The following is a 21,710-nucleotide window of genomic DNA, read 5'->3' as shown; positions in this document are numbered from 1 at the left end:
CCGTCAGTTGTGGTCTTTCGTTTTGAACCCATGCCTGCTTTGCTTCTGCAGTTTCAGACGCGCGTTGTAGGCGCCTGCGTTCATTGATCTTGTCCAGGTGGGCTCGTGTTTGTATCGTAGAGCCGTATTGTGTTTGAATTTGGTGTAAAGCGTTCAGCGGTTTGTACAATCCCAAGCAGCACATTATTCCTAATTTCACTCCGCAGTAGTGCCACTCACAATATGGTGGTGACGCCTGCGCCGTCACTTCGCAGTAGTGCCACTCACAATATGACGGCGACGCCTGCGCCTTTCGTACTAACTTTGTGGACCTGTGGGGCCTCCGTAGCCTCTCACGTTTGACTCTGGGGTGCAGCGCAGAATCCTCTGTTTTGTGTGGTTGTGTCGTTAGTGGTAGCTATGGTCGTGTTGTTGCTTCATTTCTCATTCACGTTAGTTGAGCTCTTTCGTTCTTGGGCCGTGACTCCTTCGTTCGCGGTGGATACGACTTCGCTTGCGGTTTATGAGACGTGCACCTGCGCAGTACGTCTCATGGTCCCATCGCCGTGTCCCTGCGTCCATATCCGGTTTATTCTCGGTTAGTAATATGGATCATTTGATGTATACTGCCTGCTATGTATTGCTTTGTAAATCATTATTGAATGACTTTGGTTCTACACCTGTAAATGCCTGTCTGTTCCTTTTGTATATATTTCAGTTTACAACGAGGTACGTCCAGTAAAAAACTTCAAGAAAGCTCACCTCTTGTCATTTTTATGTGGATGTGCTGAGTTGTTTAAGCGCTCTGCGGCCGCGTTGCACGGATGGCGCGGAGTGAGGCAGAAAAGGCGGTGTTGCTTCCCGTGGTGCTTGTCATGTTGCTTATGCGTATTCACCGAAATTGTGTTTTGTACAATTTGAAGTTTTATGATAAATCCCATGGCCAGCGGTGTAGCCATCCCTTCAAGGAGGTGACTTCCTCCTCCACAAGGCAAGCGGCTATGTCATATGCGTTTTCAGAGACATACTTTCATAAATGACGTGAAAACGTGTATGTGGATGGAGATTGTTTTTCTGCAAAAATGCTTCTTTTAAATGAAAACGTAGCAGAGTCGGCATAACCTTAATATGATGAAGCGTATCAACTTTTTGGCTCTTTCGACATGACTTATAGAAGTTTGAAATCACTTTTAAGTGTTGTTTAATCATCTTTATAACATGACTGTATACTGATCACTAGTTTTCTGTGTTTCATCCTGCTGTAGTAAGTAATTAATCCCATACCCCAGTGCCATGGAGCCTCTCTGAAGTAGGTGCAGTCGACGGTCTGTGGTTCCAATCCTACCCATCAGTCTTCACAGCTATGGGGGTCTGTAACAGGTGATAGCATAGGCATACGCACCTACATGACTATGTGCCACAGTCCATACAGCTCATTACATTGTCATCTTCTTAATTTCCTTTAGTGCAGTGGGGCACATTGGGTAACAAGTGATCAAAAACGTATCCGATAGACTGAGATGGTTGGGGCTTCAATCCCATATGATACTAAAGCACTTCAAATACTCCAGGAAAATTGCTCTCCAAGTTTTCGCTGGCCTGTAGAAGAGGTGCAGGACCAGCCAGCAGGGGGCGCTTAACCTGTGGTCTGAATGTGGATCCCAATGCCCCCCAGTGCAGTGATAGGGAACACTGTGCTGTAAAAATGGTGTAGTCCTTCGGATGAGATGTGAAATCGAGGTCCTAACACACCGTCGTTGGGCATACTTTGTAAAGAGTAGGGTGCACCCCGATGTCCTGGTTAAATTGCCCACCACGGCCAAAAGTCATTCTGGCCCCCTAAACATCCCTTGTCACTAATTAGCTAACTAACCTCACCACTTAATGGCTAATGTGTGGCGAGTGTACTGGCGCAAAAATGGATGCCATCACACCATTCAGGTGGATGCTACAAATTACTGGTGGTGGAAGTGGCTCCACAGTCACTATAGAAAGGGCTATACGAGATGTAAAAAGTTATTATCCATCCATCCATCCATTTTCCAACCCACTGAATCTGAACACAGGGTCACGGGGGTCTGCTGGAGCCAATCCCAGCCAACACAGGGTACAAGGCAGGTACCAATCCCGGGCAGGGTGCCAACCCACCGCAGGACACACACAAACACACCCACACACCAAGCACACACTAGGGCCAATTTAGAATCGCCAATCCACCTAACCTGCATGTCTTTGGACTGTGGGAGGAAACCGGAGCGCCCAGAGGAAACCCACGCAGACACGGGGAGAACATGCAAACTCCACGCAGGGAGGACCCAGGAAGTGAACCCAGGTCCCCAGGTCTCCCAACTGCGAGGCAGCAGCGCTACCCACTGCACCACCGTGCCACCCTAAAGTTATTATTATTATTATAATACCCTCCTCTCAGCGCTCTACCGTATGATGTTGTATTTTCCCCAAGAACAACCAGGACACTCAGGCCTTGAATTCAGCTTGTTGTTCAGCTGAGGTCTCATCAAAGGATGTGGGCCATGTCAAGGAATGTGATTTCCTGGACTTCTTTTCACGTTGACACTACATAGGAGTTTCTTCACCTGCTCTTTGAACCCGGTCCCCAGTGTGCCTACGACTACTGGAGCCAATGCTGTCCTCGTTTTCCACATACGTCTCATTTCAATCTCTAGGTCTTTATATCTAATGATCTTCTCTGCCTCTGTGCTCAGGATGTTGTTGTCATCTGGGATCATCACATTGATGAAGTCACCCGACTTGCTTTTCTGGTCATGGATCACGATGTCCGGCCTGTTTGCAGTGATGGTACGGTCTGTGGGTATTTTCTTGACCCACATGTCTCCAGTGTCAACGGCCGTGTCTGGTATATGCTTGTACCACCATCGTCAGAGCACCCAGCTGTTGACTTTAGTAAGGCCTTGTGGTGGAGGCCTGGAGGGACCGGGAGAGGAGCAATACCTTCTCCGGGCCACGAGATAGCAGCTGCCCTGGTGTGCGTGGGGTCCACGGGAGCAGAGCTTGGAAGCTCATCCCTGTTGGGGCCCGTGGTCACTGCCGGGCAGCGCCCGGACATTTATGCAGCACTGGAAGGCAGCACTTCCGCCATTCTAGGAAGTGCTGCCGGATGAAAAGTCCAGGTATGCCCAGAGTGCTTCCGGGTGCAAGAGCAGCACTTCTGCCACACCAGGAAGTGCTGCCGGATGAAGATCAGGACGCACCTGGAGCACATCTGGGTGACGTATAAAAGAGGCCGCCTCACTCCACTCGGGAGCCGGAGTCGGGTGGAAGAGGACGGAGCTTGTCTGGGAGGAGTTGGAGGCGATAGAGAAGAGAGAAAGAAGTCTAAAGCACCGTTATGATGGTGATTAGTGCACTGTGTTATTGTGTGGAGCAATAAATGCGTGTATTTTGGGACGTTCTGTGTCTGTCTGTTTGTGTCCGGGTCCAAATATTTCCTATTTCCACAGCCTATTAATGTAATGTCCTGTGTGTACAGTGTGAAGACTCGCTGGTGTTTGACTAACAAAGCTTGTATAACAGGTAATGGATTACAAGTGACATCAAGGGCCTTTTGAATCAGAAGAAAAGGGCTTTTAAAAACGGTGATCAGCATGAGCTCAAGCGCATGCAGAAGGAACTCCGAGTCCAGCTCAGGGCGGCGAAAGAGCAGTACAGGAGAAAGCTGGAGCAGAAGTTGCAGAATAACAGCATGAAGGAAGTGTGGGATGGGATGAAGATCATCACTGGCTGCAGCTCGAAGCGGGGGTACCACCATTGAGAGAGACGTGAAGAGAGCAAACCAAATGAACAATTTCTTTAACAGGTTTGACCACCCTAACCCACTCTCACTCTCACCTCGGAGTATTGCACCCTCCACACATCCTTCTGCTGATACCAGCATAGGAAAGACATCCCCACCCATAATTACAACAGTGCAAGTGAGCAGAGAGCTGAGGAGACTTCGTGCCAGCAAAGCAGCGGGTCCAGATGGAGTATTGCCATGACTGCTGAGGTCTGTGCATCGGAGCTGGGGGGCCCTCTACAGCGCATCTTCAACCTGAGCCTGGAACAGGGGAGAGTCCCGAGGCTTTGGAAAACATCTTGTATCACCCCAATCCCAAAGGTATCACGTCCTAGTGAGCTGAATGACTTTCGGCCTGTTGCTCTGACATCACATGTGATGAAGACCATGGAGAGGCTGCTGCTTCACCACCTTAGGCCACAGGTTCAACACGCCCTTGACCCTCTGCAGTTTGCATATCAGGAGAAGGTGGGAGAGGAGGATGCCATCATCTATATGCTACACCGATCCCTCTCTCACTTGGACAGAGGTAGTGGTGCTGTAAGAATTATGTTTCTAGACTTCTCTAGCGCCTTCAACACAATCCAACCTCTGCTCCTTAGGGACAAGCTGACAGAGATGGGATTAGATTCATACCTAGTGGCATGGATCGTGGACTATCTTAAAGACAGACCTCAGTATGTGCGTCTTGGGAACTGCACGTCTGACATGGTGGTCAGCAACACAGGAGCGCCACAGGGGACTGTACTTTCTCTGGTCCTGTTCAGCCTATATACATCGGACTTCCAATACAACTCGGAGTCCTGCCATGTGCAAAAGTTCGCTGATGACACTGCTATGGTGGGCTGCATCAGGAATGGGCTGGAGGAGGAGTATAGGAACCTAATCAATGACTTTGTTAAATGGTGCGACTCAAACCACCTACAACTGAACACCAGCAAAACCAAGGAGCTGGTGGTGGATTTTAGGAGGCCCAGACCCCTCATAGACCCAGTGATCATCAGAGGTGACTGTGTGCAGATGGTGCAGACCTATAAATATCTGGGAGTGCAGCTGGATGATAAATTAGACTGGACTGCCAATACTGATGCTCTGTGCAAGAAAGGACAGAGCCAGTTATACTACCTTAGAAGGCTGGCGTCCTTCAACATCTGCAATAAGATGCTGCAGATGTTCTATCAGACAGTTGTGGCGAGCGCCCTCTTCTACGCAGTGGTGTGCTGGGGAGGTAGCATTAAGAGGAAAGACGCCTCACGTCTGGACAAACTGGTGAGGAAGGCAAGCTCTATTGTTGGCATGGAGCTGGACAGTTTGACATCTGTGGCAGAGCAACGGGCGCTCAGCAGGCTCCTGTCAATCATGGAGAATCCACTGCATCCACTAAACAGGATCATCTCCAGACAGAGGAGCAGCTTCAGCGACAGACTGCTGTCACCGTCCTGCTCCACTGACAGATTGAGGAAATCGTTCCTCCCCCAAACTATGCGACTCTTTAATTCCACCCGGGGGTGTAAACGTTAACATTCAACATTATACATAAGTATCTATCTATCTATCTATCTATCTATCTATCTATCTATCTATCTATCTATCTATCTATCTATCTATCTATCTATCTATCTATCTATCTATCTATCTATCTATCTATCTATCTATCTATCTATCTATCTATCTATCTATCTATCTAATGCCTCCAAGCACCAGTTTATTAAAAAGTAATCTCTTTCAGACCTGTGTGATAATTAAATTACAAACCTAATAACATCACCACATTCTCCAGCACTGTTTTCCCCACTCGTGGTGCCAAACCACATTGCAGTTGTTGGTGGTCGATGGCCGGGAAAGTCACAGAATGTGTCCAGTGAACAATTTAGAAATGGACAGTCCTGATAATGCCTTTGTTAATTATACTTGTCAAGAGCCTGTGAGGTTACTTACCACGAAAGACATTAGGCAAAATTAAAAGTGACCGAAAAAACGACAAGTAAAACTGTTCATTAAGATCCTGCCAAGAATTTCGAGGGTGCTCGTTGTGAACGGCAGTACGGAAAATTCAATTTGACTACAAAAACGAAGAGTTGAATGATCTGATTAAGTGCCTTCAGAGAAAGACCTTTTTTCATTATCAGCGGCCGGTCACTGAGCATAGTTGGTTGCACGTGTCCATGTAAGAGTAACATAGCGTCACGTGTTAAATAAATGTCAGATATGACAGGCCTGAAATTAACACAAAAAAAAGAAATCCCACCAAGGTCAGGGGAGACCCCCCACCCTATGGATTTTAGAAACAGTTTCTGCAGACTAGCAGTGACCCCCCACACTCAAGACCTCCCCTTACCAAAGTAAACAACAAGTCCAAGTCTGAGGACCCTTTCCCCAGGGGGAGACCCAAGGAATTCGAAGGGACTCACGGATTTTTCTTTCACTGCTAAAATAACAATAGGGGGAAAAAAAAAAAACAAACTGGACTCCATTCAACTGAACATCACATGGTGGAATTTAACAACTGCATTGTGATCGTCTCCATATGGTCCGGTTTGCCGATGCAAAAATGAGGTGAAATTAATTTTAAAGAACATTTCTCATGACAGAAACTTAAAGTGGTTGATTAGACAAAATCAGCCGGCGTGCCAAAAACAGATCTCGTATTTTTCATCTGCGCTCTGCTTTGGGGGTGCGCCGAGCGATGTTGGAAATCCACGGTTCTTCACAAAATACGCCACCCCTCGCCGATTCATCTCAGCAATGGTTGCATGGAACTGCTTATCTTGGTTCTGGTAGACCATGAAGTTAGCCGTGCTGCTTTCCTTATTAGAATCAACATTTTTAAAAGGGATCAAAATGATTCATGCTGCATAGGCTTAGTGGTCCAGATACGTGTGAACATTGACCAGATTGCTCCAGTCTATTTGCACTAGTGCTAAAGGTCTGGGACCCTGAAAGAGATTCATGAAAGCTCTTATGGATAAAGGCTCTGACCAGGACCAGAGCTGCATGGTGGTGGATGTTATGGCCCCTTAGAAAAGGCTAGAGGTGAAAAATTGAATTTGAGACCTTCACCAAAGGTAACCAGATAAAGGAGACAACCAAAGGAGTGGGCAGAGGTGAGGGCACCAAAAGAGCAAAACAACACGGCCAAACCATGGAAAAGAAGACACAGTAGTTGTTCTGTCAGAGATGAAACCAAAAAGAGAGGGTGCAGAACCGTAGAACAGGTGTTGTGGATGAAATCACGTTAACATGACTGGGCCATTGGAGTTTTAACCACAACTCTTCATTACACTATTAATAATAATAATAATAATACATTTTATTTATATAGCGCCTTTACCATGCTCAAGGCACTTCACAGAGTTTAAGAAAGAACGGCAGGGTATACAGTATATAGCATTGTACTGAACCAGATAAATAAATAAAGAAAGAAGATTAAGACAGTAAATTGAGATTAAAAAGCCTAACAGACAACATAACTGATGGTCTCGCACACACATACAGGTTACATGAGCAACTTGACAGAGAGGTAAACTGAGAGAGGGGTAATAAAGTCAGGTAGAGCTAAAAGACCTCCTGAATCCTGATCCTGATCCTGAATCCTGGTGGATTTTAGGAGGCCCAGACCCCTCATGGACCCTGTGATCGTCAGAGGTGACTGTGTGCAGAGGGTGCAGACCTATAAATATCTGGGAGTGCAGCTAGATGATAAATTAGACTGGACTGCCAATACTGATGCGCTGTGTAAGAAAGGACAGAGCCAGTTATACTACCTTAGAAGGCTGGCGTCCTTCAACATCTGCAATAAGATGCTGCAGATGTTCTATCAGACAGTTGTGGCGAGCGCCCTCTTCTACACGGTGGTGTGCTGGGGAGGCAGCATTAAGAGGAAAGACGCCTCACGCCTGGACAAACTGGTGAGGAAGGCAGGCTCTATTGTGGGCATGGAGCTGGACAGTTTAACATCTGTGGCAGAGCGACGGGCACTGAGCAGACTCCTGTCAGTCATGGAGAATCCACGGCATCCACTGAACAGGATCATCTCCAGACAGAGGAGCAGCTTCAGTGACAGACTGCTGTCACCGTCCTGCACCACTGACAGACTGATGAGATCGTTCCTCCCCCAAACTTTGCGACTCTTCAATTCCACCCGGGGGGGGGGGAGGGGGGGGGGCAAACGTTAACATTTAACATTATACAAAGTTATTGTCTGTTTTTCACCTGCATTATTATCATTCTTTAATTTAATATTATTTATTGTATCAGTATGCTGCTGCTGAAGAATGTGAATTTCCCATTGGGATTAATAAAGTATCTATCTATCTATCTATCTATCTATCTATCTATCTATCTATCTATCTATCTATCTATCTATCTATCTATCTATCTATCTATCTATCTATCTATCTATCTATCTATCTATCTATCTATCTATCTTATAGTGCCTTTCATATCTATCTATCTATCTATCTATCTATCTATCTATCTATCTATCTATCTATCTATCTATCTATCTATCTATCTATCTATCTATCTATCTATCTATCTATCTATCTAACAGATGAGTTTTGAGTTATTTTTTAAAAGAATTCATGGAGTCGGCTGACCTGATTAATTTCGGTAGGTCATTCCAGAGTCTGGGCGCTATACAGCTGAAGGCCCTGCTGTCACCCATGGAGCGTAGATTAGTGAGGGGCACAACAAGATTACCAGAATCAGAGGACCTTAGTGTGCAGACAGGCACATAGTGATGGAGAAGGTCACTGATGTAGTTTGGCGCGAGGTCGTTTAAGGCTTTGTATGTTATTAGTAGGATTTTATATTCGATTCTGTAAGACACAGGGAGCCAGTGAAGGCGAAGCAGAATGGTTGTGATGTGCTCGCTGCTGCTGGTCCATGACAGGACTCTTAAATCCGAGTTTTGAATAAGCTGGAGATTAGATGGGGCACCTGCCAGTAGGGAATGACAATAATCGATGTGGGATGTGATATTGACAGCTGTGCTGTTCTCAGTAACATTTGAGCTCAAAATCTCCAAGATGGGTGGGTCAGACACCGTGAATAGGGAGCAAGTACAGTGCAGTGATAAGATGCTCAGTACCACCCCTGACCACAAGGGGGCGCCGTTGGCAACACCTTCTCCTCTTTTGCTTCTCGCTGACTCATTTTTAAAAAGGCAACCAGGAGGAAGGGTGAAAGACAGTAATAAGGGGTGTGTGTGTGGGGGGGGGAGCAGAATTGGGAGATCAAGAACACACAGAACAAATAAAGCAGTCAATCAATCAATTGCTAGATAAATAAAAATAAATTTGGCAAGTTGTGACGGACAGCTGGGATTCTAACCCGCCTGGGACGCTTTCATAATGGAAGGACTGAGGGAAGGAGCTTGCATGGTGGCAGCCCCCCTGGCTTGCTACAGTGCCACGGGTTTGGAGCAGGGACCCATGGGACTCGTCTCCATGGCTCAGCTGAAGCTGCAGCACCCACTGGCGGTGCCCACGGACTCCAACAGGGTTGCACCAAACTCCCATGGAGCCCTGCAGAAGTCTGTCCAAGGCACCAGTGGAACCCAGGGGGGGCTGCCACCTAGTGTTCTGGGGGAAGTAATGCTCTGGATACGCTCCCCCTTCCTCTGTCCTTCCAATGTAAAGGCATCCCAGCTGGGCAAGGGCCTTGACCATACACCACAAATTACATCAGGTGGAAGCGATGAATTGCCTGATAGCCGTGGGCAGAAAAGACCTCCAGAGGCGCTTCTTAGCACACCATGCTGGAATGAGCCTGTAGCTTAAAGTGCTCAGGGGATGAAGGGGATTTTTCATGATGGCATCCAGTTTTGCTACCATCCTCTTTCCCACAACAGCTTCCAGTGTCTCCAGGGTTTTGATGGCTCACAAGTTTGTTCAGACATTGTGCTTCTTTTGGGTTCAAGTTGCTTCCCCAAGGAGACGGCAGTGCAGAACGCCACACTGGCTACTATGGACTGGTAGAACATTTCCAGCAGCTTGACCTGAGAGTCTCCTTAGGGAGTCCAGGCTGCTTTGACACTTGTTGTGTTGTTGTTAATGTCAAACCCCCAGGTACTTGTAGCAGCTGCACCACTTCCACGTCCTCCCCCTGAATGGTGACTGGTCTCAGATATCTAATTGAACTAAATAAAACAGGACTGGGAATATCATTCTACAAAGATCTAGCAAAAAAGGTCAATGTGCTGAATCAACCCAAAAACAAGAACAATAAAGGAGCAAAACTGAGATAAAGGTCAAGAACGCAGACTAGTTGTGGGTCACAAAGACAGAGGGCAACATGAAATTCAAGGTAAAGGACCCAAGAACACAGGGGGGTAGTTAATCAGTAAAAACAAATCCACAATGGCAGTGGGAACAAAAGGAAAACTGATGACCACCTTCGGACCACCAGAATAAACTGAGCTCAAAAGAAGCTTGAGGTGACAGCTGAGTAATTGAGGTTGTTAAGCAACAACATGAAAAATGTGCCTCAGTTAATGAGCAGCAAGCAGGAGAGGTGAGGCCAACGGCACGGGGCAAAGTCGAGGTAGGAGCCATCAGTGCCACTCAGCGCATTACCACAGCCAGCCTTCAAGAAAACTGGGAGGACTCCATTTTTTGCTTATGAGCTTGGAAATCTAGGCTTTTTAAATTAAATTAAAGAATAAAAAAATGATCGAAACTTGATACCAGCTCTGGTCTGCAGATCATTCTCCCTACTTCAGTGCGCACTTAGCGTTGTACTTTCATTTTACTCAATATAACTGAAACCCTGTGTTTTGTTTGGCAGGATTTTCAGTCAATTAAGGATACTGGGGAGTATCCAAATTGTACTCGATTGCATTTATCATTTCTAAATCTTTCCTTTCTTAATCCAAGGACATGTAAAGATTCCAGAAGAGCCCTGCCCTTAAAGTTTAATGCTTACATTTACAGGAAAGTGCTGTGGCTGCCAGCAGTTTTTAAAAACGGTATAACCTATAAATTGTCTTTTAAGTAAATAGTTCCTAATGCCCACCTCATAGGAATGAAAAACTAAAATCGAGAAAAGTGATCTCCTTAAAATCTTCTTGGGTTATCCTAGATAACAAGGAGATCCGAAAGAAATCAAATGGAGATGTTCTCATGCGTCTCAGATGTTTCTCTTGAGGGAAAAAAATACCCACAGTATTCTCACAAGGGTCTCCCCTGGAGTTTCAATAAAGTCACGCAATGGACCGTTTGACTTTTATTTATTTATTCATTTACTAGCTGTACCCCGCAGCTGTGCCCACATAGTAGTGAAACAGGACAAACTTTAAAAAACAATACACATTGGCACTATATCTGATCGTGTTCAGGTCTGACGGGAAAGCGTCCCTCGCGTGGGGAGAAGAGAACGTGGCCATGATATCTCTGCCAATGATCAAGTACCCTCTAAAACACACGTAGCTCTGATCTCTCTCTCAAAAACGTTAAACGTTACTCCTTAACAATCTGTAGATGATAATCTCTGCTGAACAAACAGGTACCGCTAGCTAAGCAGAGGCAAGGAGCACTCCAACACCTCCCGGCTCCCCACTCCTGAGGTCCCGCATCCCCCTCCCCTCGGCCTTCTGCCTCTCTCTCGGATTTGCACAAATAAATCGGTGTTGCAAGCGAACTATGATTCTTATGTGATATACTTATATACTTATGTGATATACTTATATACTTGCATGATTAGAGAAGTCGCAAAATCAACCGGAATGTTCAAGCAAATTATAGAAAAAAACCCAATCTAAATATGTTAAGAAGTTCTCTCGTGAAAAGAGGACAGACATACAGACAGACATTGGATTATATTATATTATATTATATTATATTATATTATATTATATTATATTATATTATATTATATTATATTATATTATCCATCCATCCATTTTCCAACCCGCTGAATCCGAACACAGGGTCACGGGGGTCTGCTGGAGCCAATCCCAGCCAACACAGGGCACAAGGCAGGGAACCAATCCCGGGCAGGGTGCCAACCCACCGCAGTATATTATATTATATTATATTATATTATATTATATTATATTATATTATATTATGAAACAGCAGACAGATATACAGTTTGACAGACAAACTTTGGATTTTATATATTTCATTATATCATATTCAGTCAGTCGGTCATTATCCAACCCGCTATATCCTAACTACAGGCTCACAGGGGTCTGCTGGAGCCAATCCTCCCTGCGTGGAGTCTGCATGTTCTCCCCGGGCAGGGTGCCAGCCCACCGCAAGACACACACACACACACACAACAAGCTAGGATCGCCAATGCACCTGGTGTGTGGGTGTGTTTTGTGTGTCCTGCGGTGGAAACCCACGCAGACACAGGGAGAACATGCAAACTCTGCGCAGGGAGGACCTGGAAAATGAACCCGGGTCTCCTAACTGCAAGGCAGCAGCGCTACCACTGCGTCACCCTATATTATATTATATTATATTATATTATATTATATTATATTATATTATATTATATTATATTATATTATATTATCTGCGGTGGGTTGGCACCCTGCCCAGGACTGGTTCCCTGCCTTGTGCCCTGTGTTGGCTGGGATTGGCTCCAGCAGACCCCCGTGACCCTGTGTTCGGATTCAGCGGGTTGGAAAATGGATGGATGGATGGATATTATATTATATTATATTATGCTAAACGGACAGACATACAGACAGACAGACAGATGTTGGATTTTATATACAGTACTAGCCATCTCCCGTGGCTTCACCCACGTAGTATTGAAACAGGACAGTGAGGAGGGCCCATCCCGGCTCTCTACTCCTGACGTCACTCTTCCCCCTTCCCTCGGCCCACAGCCTCTGTCTTGGATTTGCGTGAATATATCACTCCTGTAAGCGAACTATGGTACTTAGTGTGATGAGAAAAGTCGCAAAATCAACCAAAAAGACCAGCTAATTAAATGAGATCAGTTGTTATTGAGGGTGGCACAGTGGCGCAGTGGTAGCAGTGCTGCCTCACAGTAAGGAGACCCGGTTCGCCTTCCAGGTCCTTCCTACATGGAGTTTGCATGTTCTCCCCGTGTCTGCGTGGGTTTCCTCCCACAGTCCAAAGACATGCAGGTTAGGTGCATTGGCGATTCTGAATTGTCGCTAGTGTGTGCTTGGTGTGTGGGTGTGTGTGCCCTGTGGTGGGCTGGCACCCTGCCCATGGTTTGTTTCCTGCCTTGCAACCTGTGTTGGCTGGGATTGGTTCCAGCAGACCCCGTGACCCTGTAGTTAGGATATAGCAGGTTGGGAAATGACTTACTGACTGACGATTATTCTGTCGATTATTATCCCAGATTGTGAATCTGGTTGGAACAAAAACCTGCAGCCACAGGTGGTCCCCAGGACAGAGTTTGGGAGCCACTGCTCTAAACCGTGACGCTGCAGTAGGTAGTCGGTTTTCCTGTTTCATTAACATTGCATTGCAGGACACTTCGTTCATTAGGCTCACCATTACGTAGAAAATTTTGTCAAGGCGATGGGACAGAAATGGCAATGAGTTTGGTCTCGAGAAAAGTGAAGCCAAAATTAAGGAAGGTGTTTTTGTTGGTCCTGAACTCCATGAAGTGACACTTGACGATGTGAAGCCAACTGAATCAACAGCATGCAGCCCCACCGCTAAAAAATTTTGGTGGCTGGTTAAGAGGGATAATCCAAAGTGTCAAAACTCTGAAAACCCGGACGTGCTCGCTTAATTTCCGATTTCATATATGAAATCAGTGTAAAAAGAGCTGGTCTGACATTCCCAGTAGCAAACAAAATTTTTTTTTTTTTTTTGTAGACCAGTGTAATTCAAAGACTAAAACATTAAAAAAAGGTGAAAAAATTAAAGGGGTCTGAACACTTTCTGAACATTTCCATCATTTTCGGCAAGTCCTGAAACCAACGTATCCCAACCCAAAGCCTTTTGGGGCCTGTGAGGTGGAAAATGTATTTTTTTGGAAGCAAACCTGTCAGAAAAAAATACAACTTAGGAAAAAAAAAAAACAGTCAAGCGCGTGCAGAGCCGTGAACGTACCTTTCCGAAGAACGCAGAGGAATTCCATTCCTGGTCCAGAAAACCTTTGGCTCCGGCACACCCAGGGCTTCACACATCAGGGCGACCGTTTGTGTGGCGTTTGTCAGAAAGGCCGACCTGCCGATGCTCAAGTTCAGTTGTTTCTGGAAAACGACAGACGGACCGAGTCTCCGCCTAACGATGTGGGCCTTCTTCTGCTTCTGGAACCTTCTCTGAGCATCTTTGTTCAAAGCCAGTTCGGACGTGTTGGGGGTTTTGTCTAAGAGGGCCACTTTTTCGCCCAAGGGTCCTTTCCATTTCTCAGTGGTCGACTGGGGCCTGGTTACCTCGGCCATCAGATGGTATATGAGTTGTGAGGCCATATCATCGGCCACATCTCGGCCCTCTGCTTGCTCGCTGATGTTCCTCGCCAGCTCTTCAAAGTGTCTGGCGTCCATGCTGTATGATCCGGGAAGGAGAGCCAACTCCCTGTGTCTGTTAGGATGCTCGGAGGGGCTCGGTGGCTCAGCAGATTTCTGGAAATAGCTGCTGAGAACCCTGAGGAAGGCTTGATCGTTACTATGGCTATCATCCAAGTAAAACTCATTCTTTTCGCTCCACGTCTGCCATACTTTACTCATCCGGTTCCATTTCTCTTCCATTCGGGCAGCTTCGTTGGCATCTAGGTTGCCACTTTGCCCCGTCTTCAGCTTCCTGTCACCAGGAGGTTCAATCAGCCGGTTGTCCTTACCAATCAGCTTTAGGACAAAGGTGTCACCCGCAGAGCCAGCAACACAGCGGTATACTCCGATGTCGGCCGCCTCCAGGCTGTGGATCTTCAGAGAGCCCGATTTGGTGATTCCAAGGCGCTTAGAAATGAACAAGGCTTGGCCATCTTTCTCCCAACGGATGAGCGTTTTGGGAAACCTCTTGACGGGGCATTTGATCACCACGGAGGTTTTGGGGAGCAGGTAAGCCCGTCCTCCAACGGTGAAGTGAATGCGCTTCTCTTGTCGAGTCTGTATGTAAACTCGATTCTGGCCCAAGATCTGAGGTTCTCGCTTCTGGGAGGCTTTGGGCTTCGATTCTTTGTTGTGCTCTTAAAAAAAAATGGAAAGTACAGATGAATTAACACTTAAAAAAAATCATCTCAAAACTAATTCTAATTCTTGATTAAAATAACAACGCAAATTTGAGAACAGATTTCCCTTCTCATCTACAAAGATTACATTCATTTACGCTTCTGTATTGAGTCTACGCCGTGCATGCGCCATTGCCCAGTGTGGCCTACGGAGTACCAGTCTGACACGCACCTCCTCAAAAATGTGACGTGTTGACTCGAAACCCTACGACTCTGATTGGGCAGTTCGGTAACTATATATTTCTTGAAACAGCTTTCCGCTCATTTTCTGGTTTGGAAGTCGGCGAGTGTATGAAAAAGTGGAAAATTGTGAGAAGCAAATACGTACGTCTACGAGAAAAAATGTGCAGCAGGAGAAGCATTGATCCTGGAGGGCAAGAACTGGAATCATTCGCTTTACTTGCAAGCTATTAACACTGGGACCAACGTGCTGGCATGTGACGCAGAAGTAGAAACTGCTTTTAATGGCGTAGCCTACGTGTATAACAATGGTGTACAAATATGGAATCAGCCTTTAGCCATTTAAAGCAGCTGTGAAAACTAGCAAGAGGAGCCCTTCATCATCCTGGCTACCTCGGTAAAAGCATCCTGTTGTATAAAAGTCCTGTAGAGATGCTAATGATACCCCGAGTACCATGGGCTCTACTCAGCTTCTGCTACCACATCCATGTCCTTCTACTTTCATCTGAACAGACTGAAGCCCGACTAGCAGACCAAAGGAGTAGAGCTTAACACGACTTAACCAGGCAACGGCGTGTGCTGCTTCTGTCTACTGCAATTTACAACGAAATATCCTGTGTGCAACACAAACGAGAGCCACACGCTTGTTGTTTAACTCCTGCTTTGTGGGCTTCACTTCAAAATTTATGCACTACAAACTGTTAACCTTGAACTAAGAGGACGGATCAGACAAGACAGCGTTCAGGGTTACAAGCCAACAAGGAGTCACCGCAATTCTGGAATCCAATTGGACAGAGACATCGATAGTGAGATAGTGAGGATAACAGATGAGACAGCCAGCAATAACAGCAGGGTCGCCGATTTAAAATCACAGAAACCTTTGCTTTCCTTCCTTAACCCATTCAACAAATTTACGCAGGTAATGCCAGGTACTTCAGCTATTTGTAGAATAAAACGCAGAAATACGCACTCAGTCGACTCAGCATGATCCATCCATTATCCAACCCACTATATCCTAACTACAGGGTCACAGGGGTCTGCTGGAGCCAATCCCAGCCAGCACAGGGTGCAAGGCAGGAAACAAACCCCGGGCAGGGCGCCAGCCCACCACAGGGCACACACACACACACACACACCCACACACCAAGCACACACTAGGGACAAATTAGGATCGCCAATGCATCTAACCTGCATGTCTTTGGACTGTGGGAGGAAACCCACGCAGACACGGGGAGAACATGCAAACTCCACGCAGGGGTGAATTTAGATAGATAGATAGATAGATAGATAGATAGATAGATAGATAGATAGATAGATAGATAGATAGATAGATAGATAGATAGATAGATAGATAGATAGATAGATAGAGTAGTAGGCAAGATTAAAATGTTGATAGGTTAACAAGAAAGGCATTAGATAGATAGATAGATAGATAGATAGATAGATAGATAGATAGATAGATAGATAGATAGATAGATAGATAGATAGATAGATAGATAGATAGATAGATAGATAGATAGATAGATAGATAGATAGTGTAGTAGGCAAGATCAAAAATTTAGATAGATTCGCAAGAAACCCATTTTATTATAGATAGATAGATAGATAGATAGATAGATAGATAGATAGATAGATAGATAGATAGATAGATAGATAGATAGATAGATAGATAGATAGATAGATAGATAGATAGATAGATAGCATAGTAGGCAAGATCAAAAATTTAGATAGATTCACAAGAAAACCATTTGATTATAGATAGATAGATAGATAGATAGATAGATAGATAGATAGATAGATAGATAGATAGATAGATAGATAGATAGATAGATAGATAGATAGATAGATAGATAGATAGATAGATAGATAGATAGTGTAGTAGGCAAGATCAAAAATTTAGATAGATTCACAAGAAAACCATTTTATTATAGATAGATAGATAGATAGATAGATAGATAGATAGATAGATAGATAGATAGATAGATAGATAGATAGATAGATAGATAGATAGATAGATAGATAGATAGATAGATAGATAGATAGATAGATCCCCTCCCTACATTCAATTTGCTGTTAGTATAAAGGACCCCCTCCCCCACAATTCATATTTCTTCACACTCTTCTTCTGAATGGTTCAGTGGTTGAAAGTCCTTTGAGGGGATGGGCAGCATTGTTCATAGCGGCACTCAGTTTTATCTTCATTCTCTCCTTTGCTATGACCTCTAGGGGTCCACAATGTGTCCCATAACTGAGCGTGCCCATTTAATTAGCTCGTTGATTCAGCGGGCCTCTCTTGAAGTGATGTCACAATTCTCTTTGCATCAAGAAACAAAGTTCTCCACCTGACTCCTCTCCTCTGTTTCATCCGCTTTATTGATAAACCCCATGAGTGCTGAATCATCTGAGAATTTTTCCAATTGACCAGACCTGGTGGCTTTGGGTTTGGTTTCTGTATAGTCGGAGGTGTTCAGACTGAAGAGAAGAAGAGACAGACCTGTTCCTTGAGATGCTCCAGCAATGATCACAGAGCCCATGAGTCTCACAAACTGTGGTCTGCGAGTCAAGATAGTTTGTTATCCCAAACAACACCAGCTCATCCATCTGCATATCTCAGAGTTTGCCCCTTCACAGGGATGGCTGGGTGGCATTGATGATGATGGAGAAATCAAAAAACAGAATCCTCCCAGTGCTGCCAGCTTTGTGGAGAAAACAGATAACTGCATCCTCCACTCTAATCCTTGTCCAACAGGCAAACTGCAATGGGTCCAGATGCTCTACCACAAGAGGACTTATATAGTCCAGGACCAGCCTCTTGAAAATCTTCATGATGTGAGACGTCAGTGCCACTGGTCTGTAGTCATTAGGTGAAGAGGCGCCTGCCTCCTTTGGAACGAGAACAATGCAGGATAAGCCTTGGGGACAGATGGATCAGGTGACCGAGGACACCACAAAGTCTTAAGAACTCGAGGACTGCATGCGACATCTAGTGGCACATTCAATAACTACACCCTACGCCTGTACTATTAACTGATCCTGGGAATTTTTGGGTCCGCCCATTATGCATGCAAATAGCACTGACTTCCTGCATTTATTAGGCTGATGCCATATGTGAACAGTGCTGTGCTCCGTTGTCCAAATTGCCATCGTTGGTGCACCCACCATTCAGTCATGTCACGATTTACTATGCCTTTCCCGCTCTGTGTACCTCCTGTCCCCTGTCATTCAAAACTCTTATGACCTTCCAGTTTCCATCTTGGCCATACTAATGGAAGATAAAGGGTTAAGCACAATCAAAGTCTGTTTTCAGATTCTGGGGGTTGGGGGGGGGGGGGGTGCAGAGAAAAGTATTTTGATTAGTAAATGAGATAGTTTAACTATTAGTAGCCAACGTAATAAGTCAGAGTCTGGGGGGACGCGGCCGTCCAATTTCCTGATAAGCTGAGTCCACCATGTTTAGGAAATTAGCAAATGGGCCGCTCTTGTAAAGTTCAGCAATCTTTCTAATACCTTTAAAAACAAAAAAATAAAACAAGCTTTTCACTTGAAGGCAATAATTTATAGTTAACACTACCAGAATGGCCAATGCCCCTAAAAGTTGAATCACTGGCGGCGAAAGTTCAAGAATCCTGCGATCAAGGGCCATGAGCTCATACAGACTGGAATTAAAAGTGTGAACATTTTTGTTATTCCAGGTGAGGCCCCAGCAAACACTTCGCCTCACTTAGTTCACAGTTCACACAAAGGCTACTTGATCATTGGCATTCCTCGATTAATTAAATTCAGCTCGTTCATGGGCTTATAGTACTGACTTGAACTTCGGGCCAGAGCCATTCTTTGAAGCCGCGCTGAATGTGTTTGACTAACCTCAGACATTCAGCTGGCAAGCGATGGTACACAACGTAGAGAGGCGAGCACCGGTTAGCATGGAGCAAGCTAATGGGCTAATTCAAAAAGCAGGCTTCCTTTACACTCTGAAAATTATTGGGTATCTTTTACTACATAAATATTATTATGTGTTTTCAGTCCAGAATGTTGGCCATAATAAGCCTTCGGAAACTCTTCCCAGGATTGCACAATGCTGCTATTTTGAGCGCCCCTATTATTATGAACGCTCCAAGCTCTGTTAAGCCTTTAAGTTTCTTGCAAAGCAGTACTTACTTTATTAAAATAATAATTTGATTTAACTGTGTAGCCTTACAGGTTGGGCACAATAATGTCTCCGAAACTTTTTCTGGAAAGAATTGCTGTCCGTCCGTGTGCTTACAGGCTCAAATAGTGTTATTAGTCAGCCAGACCAGGGATTGGCGCTCTCACCTGATCCTCTCTCCTCTTCTTCCCCTGCAGTTCAGCCGAAGCCCCTGCCTCTCAATGACATCACCAGGCGTTCCACCCACTGTTGACGTCACTTCCGGCAAACCCTGATGACATCATTTCCCAGAATCCATCAGTTCCTGTTCTGGCCGCCCTGACTCCACCTCTTCCTCCTATCCGCCATATTTATAGAGCAGACTCAACCTGTCAGTCAGTTCAGTTGTGAACTCCACTTCTATAAAGACGTGTTTCTTTTCTTTTGTTGATCTTTTTCAGGATATGGGGTGGCCGTCCCCAAACCTTTTTCTGCCTGCTGCCTGATTTTTTTACCACAGCATTTACTGGGATTTAAGAGCGAGAGCAGCAGACTGGGTAACCATCTACCATGAGCTATTAGAATTATTAACTGCACTGTCTACATTAGATAACAGAATAAATGTAAAAATATGAGATATTTGATTTCTCTTGCCTTGCGTATACCCCCAGTGTTCATTCTATGCCGTTCCTCGGTATCCTTGTGTGTGCCAGTCTCCCTTGCCCATCTCTTCCACTCTTGATCGCGTTCTGATAAAGCCTGATTCTCAGATTCTGTCATTTCAAGGAAAGTTGCTTGGCTTCTGCCCACTTTTTGACAACCACCAATGGCAGACGGGGCCCCATTACCCGCTGTGAAAACATCATTCATATTCTCGTGAATACTTTTCATGTCTGGAGGGGACTCTCGGCGTTCCTCCTATGCCTTTCCTCCATATGCTCATGTGTGTAAACCTCCTTTGCCCATTCCTTCCTCTCTCAATCGCATTCTGATAAAGCCTGATTCTCAGATTCTGTCATTTCAGGGTATGTTGCTTGGCTTCTGTCCACTTTTGACCATCACCAATGGCAGAATACTTTTCATGTCTGAAGATGACCCCCAGTGTTCCTCCTAAGCCTTTCGTTCATATCCTCGTGGGTGTAAACCTCCCTTGCCCACCTCTTACTCTCTCAATGGCATTCTGATAAAGTCCTCTTCTTAAACTCTGTCATTTTTAAGACATGTTTTAGGACAACCACTAATGGCAGACAGGCTCCCATTACAAACTGTGCAAACCTTATTCAAATTCTTTCTGACTTCCCTGTTCTTTTTGTCTCGTAAAATCTATCAAAAAATAGTCACGGGCACGATTGTAGAATGAATGCCAGAAATATGCATAAGATGCCATTTGGTGTGCTGATTAACCAGACAGAAAGCTGTTTAACCTGCTGTGCCTGAGGTCCAGGACCAAGGTTCACACAGTCCTCCTTCGAGAACTGCTACTCTCCGATAATACAGCACTGGTGTCGCCCACCACAGAGGACCTCCAGCGACCGATGAATCAGTTCTCCCATGCCTGGGTCTTGGGTCAGGACATCCCAACATCACCATCAATCAGCATTGACAATGTAGTGCTTGAAGTGACCAACAAGTTCACCTACCTGCGCTCTACGATTACCAAAGATTTATCACTTGTCAAGGAAATCAACAAGCGAAGAGCCAAGGCTGCTGGCACGATGGCCAAATTAAGGAAGAGAGTGTGAGATAACATAAGGTTTAATGTGAAGAATGTTAGATTAAATTATGGCACTCTATCTATCTATCTATCTATCTATCTATCTATCTATCTATCTATCTATCTATCTATCTATCTATCTATCTATCTATCTATCTATCTATCTATCTATCTATCTATCTATCTATCTATCTATCTATCTATCCTGTTAATTGATCTACATTTTTAATCTTGCCTACTACACTATCTATCTATCTATCTATCTATCTATCTATCTATCTATCTATCTATCTATCTATCTATCTATCTATCTATCTATCTATCTATCTATCTATCATTTAGTTCCTTTCATATCTATCTATTATATACTGCCTTTTCATATCTATCTATCTATCTATCTATCTATCTATCTATCTATCTATCTATCTATCTATCTATCTATCTATCTATCTATCTATCTATCTATCTATCTATCTATCTTGTTCATTTATCTATATTTTTAATCTTGCCTACTACACTATCTATCTATCTATCTATCTATCTATCTATCTATCTATCTATCTATCTATCTATCTATCTATCTATCTATCTATCTATCTATCTATCTATCTATCCTGTTCATTTATCTATATTTTTAATCTTGCCTACTACACTATCTATCTATCTATCTATCTATCTATCTATCTATCTATCTATCTATCTATCTATCTATCTATCTATCTATCTAT

At 44.6% G+C, this 21,710-nt stretch overlaps 1 protein-coding gene across 1 annotated transcript in view; it reads right to left on the bottom strand.

Annotated features, from left to right (window-relative positions):
• adamtsl3 (ADAMTS-like 3) overlaps positions 1 to 21,710 on the bottom strand; it is a 537,604-nt gene that overhangs the window by 69,353 nt on the left and 446,541 nt on the right. The window contains exon 21 of the mRNA XM_051920411.1: positions 13,843 to 14,920. Coding sequence (XP_051776371.1) covers positions 13,843 to 14,920 — 1,078 coding nt within the window. The remainder of the gene's footprint in view (positions 1 to 13,842; positions 14,921 to 21,710) is intronic.

The sequence above is a fragment of the Erpetoichthys calabaricus genome, chromosome 17 (genome assembly GCF_900747795.2).
Source record: "Erpetoichthys calabaricus chromosome 17, fErpCal1.3, whole genome shotgun sequence".
NCBI lineage: Eukaryota > Metazoa > Chordata > Cladistia > Polypteriformes > Polypteridae > Erpetoichthys > Erpetoichthys calabaricus.
This window is presented reverse-complemented; position numbering and strand designations above follow the sequence as displayed.